The sequence below is a fragment of the Bremia lactucae genome, linkage group LG14, assembly GCF_004359215.1.
Source record: "Bremia lactucae strain SF5 linkage group LG14, whole genome shotgun sequence".
Lineage (NCBI taxonomy): Eukaryota > Oomycota > Peronosporomycetes > Peronosporales > Peronosporaceae > Bremia > Bremia lactucae.
Genome location: NC_090623.1, coordinates 2,651,074 through 2,661,861, shown reverse-complemented (window position 1 = coordinate 2,661,861; position 10,788 = coordinate 2,651,074). Strand labels below are relative to the sequence as shown.

General features: G+C 45.3%; 3 protein-coding genes across 3 annotated transcripts; 2 read left to right on the top strand and 1 right to left on the bottom strand.

The window, feature by feature from the left end:
* Positions 1-1,768: 1,768 nt before the first annotated feature.
* Positions 1,769-2,224, top strand: CCR75_008568 (uncharacterized protein; the record flags this gene model as incomplete). The annotated part of the gene is made up of 1 exon (XM_067966620.1): positions 1,769-2,224. One exon carries the CDS (start codon positions 1,769-1,771, stop codon positions 2,222-2,224), a length of 456 nt encoding a protein of 151 aa, XP_067816445.1.
* A 1,601-nt stretch (positions 2,225-3,825) lies between these two features.
* CCR75_008569 (uncharacterized protein) lies at positions 3,826-6,552 on the top strand (the record flags this gene model as incomplete). Its single annotated transcript, XM_067966621.1, has 1 exon — positions 3,826-6,552. The coding sequence occupies one exon, from the start codon at positions 3,826-3,828 to the stop codon at positions 6,550-6,552; it is 2,727 nt and encodes a 908-aa protein (XP_067816446.1).
* On the bottom strand, positions 4,659-8,211 carry CCR75_008570 (uncharacterized protein). Its single transcript, XM_067966622.1, has 3 exons — positions 7,896-8,211; positions 7,477-7,814; positions 4,659-7,420 (listed from the first exon to the last, which is right to left on the bottom strand). The coding sequence occupies exons 1-3, from the start codon at positions 8,204-8,206 to the stop codon at positions 7,071-7,073; spliced, it is 999 nt and encodes a 332-aa protein (XP_067816983.1). The 5' UTR covers positions 8,207-8,211; the 3' UTR covers positions 4,659-7,070.
* Between the last annotated feature and the right edge of the window lie 2,577 nt (positions 8,212-10,788).

Sequence of the window (10,788 nt, the reverse complement as noted above, 5' to 3'; positions counted from 1 at the left end):
CGAAGGTTCAACACTATCCTCACCCCGCATGAATTGTTCCTTCATGCGATGGAATTTAAAATGATGGATCTGACCAATCAAAATCATTTTAAAAATTAAGTGGTCATTTAGCGACCACTCCACCTAATGACATTCAGAGTGATTGTCGTTTAAGGGAGGGGTGATGTAACGGGGTGTATCGTTACATGAAATTAACAATAAAAGATTGTTAATTAATATTATCCAAAAGGTAGATAATATTTGGAGGAAATTACTTTAAATAGTAATTTCCTGAATTCTTATCCATAAATAGGTATAGACCATTATGTCTATTTATTCCGCAGACTAATCAGCTGTAGAAGTAATCAAAGAGAGTTACGAGATAAGATAGATAAGAATTCATTTACATGTTTAGTATTAGTTTATAGTTAAGACAACATTTACAAAGATAGATTAACAAGACACTTAACTATATTTATACAGTTTTCATTTTACACTCTTAAGCTAACTTGCCTTAAGAGAAGTCTTCCTCTATACGTACAGTGTACGTCACCTAACGAGAGGCACCACTCACATCTGAAGCAGTGTGAAGTGGACTTGCACTGAAACAGTACAAGTCGCAGTGCCCCGTTACAGATAAGAGTTCTGAACATTACTATATAAATTAATATCCTCTAAACATTATCTACCTTTTAGATAATATATTAATTAGCAACCTTTAAGTGTTAATTCATGTAACGATACACCCCGTTACATTTGTTAGATAGCATGATGCTTTTCCACAAAGAGATTTCGAACGAAAGCCGACAAAACCTGAAACATTAGAAAATTGTGGCTTGCATCAACATTGTGTGAGGCACAGATGGATCTTGGACTTTAATTGCTCAATTATACTTAATAAGGAACAAATAGCGCTAGGGTTTGAACTTTTGAATGGGGGGTCGTTTTAAGTTGGAACCCCCGAGGGTCGTTTTAACGTTTCCCTTAGGTTAAGTAGTATAAAAGTTCCTTGAAACCGCAGCGTTTTAATTTTGTATTTATCTCTTACGTAACTTTATTTTAATTATGTCTTTGCATGTATTCTGACGAGCAAGAAGCCACGACTTCCGATAAGTATAAAAATAACTGAAGGGTGGGGGCTAATTACAGAAAAGGAGGGGGCTGAATAACGATTCCCTTGTTTTTTTGTCCTATTTGTATTATAAAAATAATGACCTTGTAGGGAGTGGCTCCGTGCTGCATGGACCATGTGTCACGTAAAAATAGAAGTCGGTCTATCGACAGCCGAATGTATTCAGAAATAGCAATTCACATATTTCAGAATATTCTCAAGAATAGAGATTGTTAAGAAGTACATTTATCAAAATTACTCGAGATCATAAAAGACACGATTTTGTTCTTTGGCTTCCTAATGAAATAAGTTAAGTGAAATACGCGCTTTCTAGCGTGACACACCTCCTTCTGCCTCAATTTAGCATCGTATTTGCAACGATTATTACAATATGATTACGTAAAAAACAACTTTTAGCGCTTTTAACGCGCTCGGTTTATGGTGCATACACAACTTTTTCATATGTTTTGAGGCATCGAACTTTGTTCCGACTTCTAAATCAACTGGCTATTTGCTGCCGCTCAAAACGCTGCCCTGCATTCCGTCAGCTTCCCCCACATCCATTGCATCATTTTCTATTTTTCTTCGATAAGGCGATAAGGAGCAGCTATCAGTATCTCACCATCTTTCCCCACCGAAAAGGACATCCATTAGTGTTAACTACCTTCGACTGTGCCAATGACACTGACTAGACAGCAGGAGAAGAAATTATGTGTGCAAATCGTTTTGTACAAGTGTCAGAACCTAGTTGACGCCGATATGGACATTGTGGACAGCTTAAGCAACACGTTTGTGAATTTTTCACTAAGCGGCGTCACAAAAAAAAGTTCGTGCATCAAGAACAGTCTCAACCCGCAGTGGTCGCCGCCCGAAGTGTTCGAGTTTGAGCTAGAAGAATGGAAAAATAATTTTCTTATTGCAAACGTTTTCGACAAGGACCTCCTCAAGGACAATCTTGTCGGCTCGGCGGTAATACCGCTCTCGCTCTATGTTGAGAACCGACACTGCGAGATGTACAGCTACCCTCTAGTTTTGCCGGGCGACTTGGTCGGCGTTGGTGCGACAAAGTTGGACTTGTTCCTTCAAATTAGCATGTCGACTAGCGACGGGAATCCCGTCGAGTCATTCTGTTAGGTCGGATTGGAATAGCTCGTGCAATTATCGAAAGTCTAATATTTTCGCGACGTGTATAATCGTTGGCCTAGGATGAAGGTGATAGTCGTCTGATAAAAGTCACGGCATACTAGATATTGAAAACACATAATATGAGAATGAAGCTTTCGAGAACTTGCTGGCGTTACTGTAATGGCCAGTCTTGCGCCATTTCAGGTACTACGTAGTAATGAGGACGCGATGGGCTTCAACAGCGCATTCGCAAATTTCATTACCAAAGATAGCACACACGTTAATTGAAGTCTTACGAGAAAATGCCACTCGAAAAATGAAGCGTTAGTTTACGGATATAGACGCTAGTATAAGTTACGAAATTTGACTTGTAATAACTCTTGAACCGAAATTCAGGCGAGACATTTGTCGATTGCTACTAACCAATTTTGTGTGAGGAACACCGGTCATTAAATACTATTTACCAAAACCTTACAATTTTGGGAAAACTTCGTTTTCGTCGTTTTTCATAATGCAAAGAATATTCTGAAGTCATGGACTCAGAACACCAAATTTGCTTCATCACAAACGAAGCTTATATGTTACTTCTGCGCGTTTTCCTACAAAAGGCTTCAGTGCCGGCTGGCTGCAAACGAATAATATTGGGTATCAGGTATACGACGCAATTGAAGTGCGTACCAGACTAAACTGGACGATAAATCTCTGTCTTTCTTCGTACAATAACATTGTGAGACCATTTGTTGCTTTCGATATGGACATTAGAGCAACAAGACTGTCTCCGTACAGGTTTCATGCTGATAAGCCTAGCAAATACACGACAAAACGGTGAATCGACTTTCGCCTGCTATTTGTGGCTAGAAATGAAGTCGGTAAGTAGAAAGATTTCTGACACTCAGCGCAGAATCGCGTATCGCAAAAATATAAAGCTCTAAAGAAAGCCCGAATTCTGTTTCAATACCGAATGTTCTTCCGACCTTTTCATATTTGCCACTAAACCAGTGTTAATAGAAGCGTTCGAATGCCCAGATTTGAACGAGCTTTCGCTCAGACTGGCACGGAGCGACTGTCGCTCTGTCCCCGACTCTTTTCCGGCTTATGGCTGACTAACAACCAGTTCCGACATCGGTCTGGTATACGGATAGTGGTGTATACGCACGACGGCGGCTAAGTGCGGGCACGACAATGAGCAAATTCAATCGAAAGGAGATGGAAACTTAGTCTTCCTCTGGCTTTCGAGAACGCCCTTCCTGTATACTACCGATGTCGCTAGCATACGCCCTGTCCCTCTGGATCGGTAGATAACCTTCCTCTTCTGACTGCTGATATTCGACCCCTACCCTCTGGGCACGAGTCTGCTGCTCGACACGAGCCATTTTGCGATTGGGCCTTCGCATCAACATCGCCAAACATTGAGCCTGGATCAGCGCTCAGCGTGGCGAGACGACGCATAGCGGCAATTACGCTTCAACCGCAAGTCTTTGGAAAGTGGGATGGTGCAAAAAGGGAGCAAAACGAGCAAACGTTTGCCCGTTCAAATGTTCAGCGCCAGGCGAACACTAAATCGTCCGCCCGTGTGCCCCGACACATTCCAAAAGGCAAATTTGCCCAATATGAGCCGCACGGCCGCCAACAAGACCACGGGACACGCGCCGTCTTCTCTGATGCTCGAGCGGATGCACGAGGCCGCGACAGACTTGGTCATGCTGGCCACTACTACCCAAGGCTGGAAATTCGCAAACGAGCGCAATAATGCCATGCTTTACGAGATGACTGGACGGAATTTACCGCAAAACGTTACGACAGCTAAGAAGTTTGGACGAGGAGCGGGCCATTCATCTGACTACTATCTCGTCCGCGCAGTCACGACAGTCCACGCGGGAGTAGCTTCGTTGTTAGACTTGTTGCATTCGTCAACAACCGACGAGTTTCGACTTGTTATGCGCCAGGTTTTCAATCAGTACTTTCAAAATGGCGTCACGTTGAACAGGTTGACGTGCACTACACCACCGCCCTTTGCTGAGGACCCTGACGCAGGTGTAGATGGATCCAGGCGAAGCTTTTCCGAGGACGACGCATACTCAGTCAATTGGTTGACACTCAAGGCACAACCAAAGCTCGGAACGGTCGAGAATCACCGCGACTTCACCCTGGTCTGCTACCAAGATGTCTTTTCTCGACATGAATCTGGCGTATTAGAACGTGTAGGACGCGGAACGGCTCGTGCTCGATCAAACACGCTCAATTATCAGCCACAAAGCCGGTTAGTCGGCGCTCACGTCTTAAGCAGTGTGAACTTCCAGGATGTACCAGAACTTCCTATTCCAGAATGTACAGACAGACTGCACTTTCGAAATTCGGGGTTTGTAATTGAAGAGACTTCCGAGCCGAATGTGATGAGACTCTCGCTTTTATTGTCGCTGCTGCCAACGAAGGCAACTCTTAAATACGCTCGAAAGTATCAGCGGTGGCTGCAGAATTTAGCTTGTTGTGTCGGGAATCTGGCGCTGGTTTTAAGACCAGAAGTGACCCTTCACTGCATGAGCAAGCTCTCGTGGAAGCAGAGCGATCACTGCTTTATGTGTCTCAAAATGTTTCGCACATTCCGCCGACGCCACCACTGCCGGTTCTGTGGCGAGGCTGTGTGCAGCGCCTGCTCGAGTATGGCCAACATGTCTGGATACGAGGTCAAAGATGGCAGCGGCAATGCGTTGAATGAAAGTTCTGCTCTTCATTTAGCATCTTCCCAGAGCGGGGGTCCCAATTCTACAGAATTCAGTCAGACTGGAGACGTATGTACACCGACCGAGGGATCACGTGACAGTAGATACACACGAAATTTTAGAGAAGCGCGAGGCTGCAATACTTGTGTCGCGGATTTGCGTCATGGTTTGACAGCTTCAGCTGTGTTAAGGATGCGGCATAATTCAGGCTCAGGGTGTCACGGCAATGTTGAATATGTGAACTACTTTAGCGGCGATAGCTCCACGTTAGCAAGCTCCAGAAATGGACGAAGCGCTAGTAATTGCGACGAAGATTCTATCGTGTATGATAATTTTGAGGATGGTAACTACGAGCGCCGACTCGGCACTATTGCGACGTATATCCCGTCGGAAGGTGGCCCAGGGGCACTTGTGGAAGGAAACGGCTTATACTCAATTAGCACACAAGGCCCAGCCGAACTAGCAGATATCTTTCCAGTGTTGTCCGAAGAGCTGCAAGATAAATTCCCTTCCGTGGACGAAGTGGCCCCGCCTCGATTTCGAACTGTGTCTGACCCCGATCAACTTCGTCGCATGCGAAATGTCTCGGATCCAGAGATGCCACAGCGTCTTAAAGAGAAGCATAGCATGGTCTCCATGTCCACTACAAGTAGCTCCTTCTCACGATCGTCCAATGATAAATATCTCAACGACAATGCATCCCAGTACTCCCGTGGCACGAACTACTCAGCCATGTCCGATGGATTGTCAGCTGGGGATCTCTCTCGTGACCCAGACATTTTGGCTATCGCTGGTCTATCCATGAAACTCAGACCGTCTGATGACTATGAAATCGCTTCGGTGCGGCGACGTCCAATGCCTTACTATTACGATTTTGAGCCACAAGTGAGCCATGTTCTTGAGGACTATGATAGAGAAAGAAAGGCAGTAATCAACGAGGAAAACCGTGAAGATTTAGATGGAAGGTACCATTCGAACCCATGGCCTGGTGGTACTAACGCTGAGTCTCAGTATCGCAGTGATATTGCGACCTCGCGAGATGGTCTTGTAATACCTCAGTCGAAATCAGTTAGCCCTGTAGACGTTTTTCGTCCTGCAGATGTTCTTAGACACCGCAGTCAGACTACAGGGAGTTTGACGTGGAATTCAGCGGCGACATCTCTTGTGAAAGAGTCTGACACGAAGTGCAACAAGGTAATCGACTCCAGCTCGAGGTCTACAATTGGAATCGGGAAGCTGGTTGGACCAAACGAAGCATCAAATAGCAGCAGCGGTAGTGGTCACATTTCTACTTCAAAGATGACATATCGACCACATTCCGTCATGCCTGCAGATGTAGCAGCTGTGACCGCTATATCTGCTAATATAACACAGCTTGACCATGTCAAACCTCGCAATAACATTGAAACTCCACTTGCAGCTCGCAGTGGTACAGCGGGCCATCGACTGCCGCCCTCGATTCCAGAAGGGCCATCAACTTGGGGCCTCGACGATTTAATCCCTTTAACTCAGCCGATACAGGTGCCGGCGAATTTTATCGTGTTTTCCGACTCAAAGCGTGAATCGATCTTTACGCGGGCAGATGACGGGCAGGATATGATCCCGCTTCGCTTGTAAGGCGAACTTGAAAGCTACTTGATGTGCTCGAACGTACGAGCTATTTATGTCATAAGGATGTGCTACAATTTTAAACATACCTTCTTCACCTTTGATTCAGATTGGCTGTTTTAACTTGGACCATCCAGTTGTTAGTCCTGATACCTTAGCAAGGTAGAGTGACAACATAAAGTACAGGAAATTTCATATTGCTCAAAAATCTGCAGCATCATGGTGTCATCAATTATTGTCACTTTCATTAGCTTGATGTGGTCAATCTTTGAGATTTAAATGCGATATCGGTTAATACTCAATTGCTCTGTGGTTGGTAGTGTATCACCTGAAGCGTTTAGGACATTCTTTTTTGAGCTCGTATCGTTCTATAAAAGTGTTTTCGTTTGTGTGCTATTATTACATGATTGAAGATCAGTGCCTCGCTTCTAGTAAGCAAAAGCTATCCTTTATCGAATTGTGTGGACAAAACGAAACAAAAGAAAATTCAAACATGTTCGCAATACAGTTTTATCGTGTTCTGGACCTCAAGCATTTTTCAGGTGGGTGACCGTAGTGCTGACGTCGTTGACTTCGTCACTCTCCTCTAGTTTTTGCTGAATGTCCTCGGCTACGCCCTTCTTCAGAAGAATGTATCCCATCACTAAAAACAAAATGTACCAGTAGACATGCAGCACCATGAGCATGCACAGCATGGCAATCATTGGCTTTGCAAATGTGCCGTCTATAATGTCTTGCGACACCACCACCACCGCGCTGAATATGAGATGGTACGGGAGCACGTACAAACGGGTATATCCCCACGAAGCCAGCAGCAGCAGGTACATCATCGCCACCAGAGGTGTATTACCCGTATCAACAATTGATTTAATGCCGTCTATACACATCGAAGTTAATCAGACAACGTACTTTTGAAGGCTAGCGAAAACTCACATCCAAAGACGTCGCCTATGTCGTGCGTGAAAAGCACTAATGCGCCAAAGGCCACGTAGTTTGACAGATATGACCCGCTCATTAATAGAATTGTAGCAACATGGTGCAGCAGCATCTCGACGAAATCATTCCGGATGGTCGAAAAAGCGATCATGAATATCAAGCTGTGAAGATGGTATCCAAGCTGCACGAGAAAATAAATTTTAAGCGCGTATGGTGGCGCTTTAGACAAAGCAAGTAGCGTTTTTATGGCTGATCCCTTGCCTCCAAGATACTCCGGGAACCAAGCCTCGTTCTGCATCACAAAGAATCCCACGATAGTGATACTCACGAAATAACTGTGCACCAGTCCAACTCGTCAGCAGCATGATTTGCCTAGTCACCACAAGAAACGCAGAACAAACAGCAATTGCACGTACATGAGCTTGAAAAGAACCGAGGCGAAGCGGTCGACACGATCCTTGACCAAGCGCTTCTTGGGCGAAAGGACGACTCGCGCTAAGGACGCAAAAATGTTCGCAGAGGCGAAACGAACAGCAATCAGCGCTGATGATATGACACCACTCAGCAGCAGGTCCGTGTACTGCGGCATGCCCGGGGTACCACTCAGGAACGCTTCACTTGTGTTGCGCTCATGAAAGACACCGTTAAGCTCCAACACTAGAATGGGAGCCAGCAGCAGCGTCATAAAAATTAAGCCGTACTCTTTCGCGCCGAGCGACATCTTCATTTGAATTGACGTGTTTTGAAGACCACAAAATTTGCCGCCTGCCTTTTATGTTTCCCACAGCCGGTGTCGTTACATAAAACTAACACTTAAAGGTTGTTAATTAATTTATTATCTAAAGGTAGATAATATTTGGAGAATATTACTTTACATGGTAATATTTTAAAAGCTTGTCCATTGGTAGATGTAGACCATCATATCTACTTTCTCCGCGGTCCAGTCAGCGCTGGACGCGCGCAAAGAGAAAGTCAGATAATACTTTATTACATGTTTTGTATTAGTTTATAATTAAGTTAGTATTAAATAGATAGAAACAGAAGAACTTAATTATATTATTACAGTTTTTAATCAATCCTCTTTAAAGCAAGTGATTTAAAGAGAGTCTTCCTCTGAACGTACTAGTGTACGTGAAGTGACGTGAGGCACCACTCGCACTGAGGCAGTGCGAAGTGGGCTTGTATTGAAGCAGTACAAGTCAGTAGTGCCCCGTTACACTTGGTAGCACTTGGTTGTCCGTCCAAGGACCACAGTTCCATCATCTAGCATGGACATGTTAGATGATAATAGAAACACGCATCACGTTTCGCGTGATAGCTACTCCTTTCCAAGTGACATTGAAAGGAGTGCGGTCGAACGCATGAGTTCGACCGTAGGGAACGATGCCATCTTGGCCATGATGTCCGGTTTGGACAGAGATGCCGTTCATTCAGCCATCGCCAAGTTCATACAACATGAACTTGACGAGGCGAAGGGAAGGAGTAGGTAGCCTTGCTTAATCAGCAAGGCTCTTAACAGGCAGAACTCTTGAGGTCACCACAGGTACAGACCCCTGTACCTGGGATAACGCACACGCGTCCTCCCGAAACCCTAAAGATAGCCATCTCTAAGTATTGGGGAGTCGAAGAAGACTCCCTCATTGAGATAATTTGTCGAGATGGACGATGCCATAAGGGCTTGTCACATCGTCGACGAGCAAATGCAAGTCGCACTTGCTCAGTCAAATTTGGCAGGTCCTGCCAAAACTTGGGCACTATGCCTTAAGTTGCGCGACCCATATGTCTTTGGGTCGCTAGAGGTTTTAAAGCCCGGCGCAAATAGACGTATAAACCGCCTAGGGCTGAGTTCAGAGCTCGATCAGAGCTTCTAAAACTCAAGCAAGGCAAGCGTGATGATCACGCTTATGCCCAGCACATACGACTCTTAGCGAGTTGTACCACGAATAACCCAGTGATGAATATACTATAATTATGGTGTCCATGCAAGATCTTTCGGATGGTCCCCGTGAAGACACACCTGTTCAGCTTGGAACTGGATACGCTTGAAGAGGCAATATCCGTTGCAAAACCGGAGGGAGACAGGCTCAAGCTAGTTCGTCATCGTATCGTCCTCCAAGATGACGCGAGCTTGGAGGTCCAGAACCAATGGACTCCCTTATGCCGAAAGAGAGAGATCTCGCTTTTCGAGCAATAAGCGATTGCAGAAATGCCATAGCTGCGAAAAATTAGGACACTACGCTCATGAGTGTAGTGCTCCACGCCCAGCACCGAAAGGTAGTATGCGTAATTTTGAACCGTATGCCAAAAAAGGCAACGGTCGCGGGTCCGACGTTGTTGCGAAATCGCAACAGCGAGGCGGACCGCCAAAAAACTGTCGGGGTCAGAAGTGGCGCAACGCCTTACCGATCCAGCAACCTCAAGAGAATTTGCAAATCTCTTGACTAAGTTGCTCCAGACACCAATTATCATATGTCTCTGCACCTGGTGATGAGGTATCTCTCATCACCTTAAAGTTAAAAGTGACAAATGACATGTCACTTAGAGCCCTAGTGGACTGTGGAGCGTCGAATAACTTTATTCGTCGCCAGTCGCTAGAGGGTCGTAGGCTCAAATATGTTGAGTGCGACATCCCTCCAACCAGGATGACGGTGCGCCTAGCGACAGGCGCATCGATAACAGTAATGAAACGCGTGGTGAAATTTCACTACACGTTGAGAGATTTACAGTATGATGATGATTTTCATCGTACTGGATTTGGATGACAAATGTGATGTCATCCTAGGTTTACCTTGGCTCAGAAAATATGAGCCAAGAATCAGCTGGCAGCATCGATCCGTAAAGATGCCTGCCACTTGTCCCTCAGATGGCCATGTGATGAACGTCCTGGAGCGTCCACAAGCGTGTGGATGTACTACGAGTGTGCGCGATGGCCTCACTTGTGGCACGGTCGTTAGTTCAACTGCACAAGATCACAGTGTGATTACTAATCACACTGTGGAGTAAACTGCCGGCGGCTGTGCGAGTGCACAGGCAGCGCCGAAGGTCCACCACTCGAATAAGTCGAGTGGATAAAGAAATAAATGTACGCCTAGCGGGCGACATTCAAGAGAAATAGTGGTTGCCCAAAAGTTAAAACGCGATGATCCTAGGTCGAGTAGAGAGTCGACCGTAGAGGACCCGACTGTGATAGCGCAATCACACTCGAAAGACGTTGAGGGAATAAGTCCCCACGTACTTGACGTTAAAGCTCATCAAAAAGTTAATATTAATGTGACTAGACTTCAGCATCCCGAGGGATTAATCCCTCGG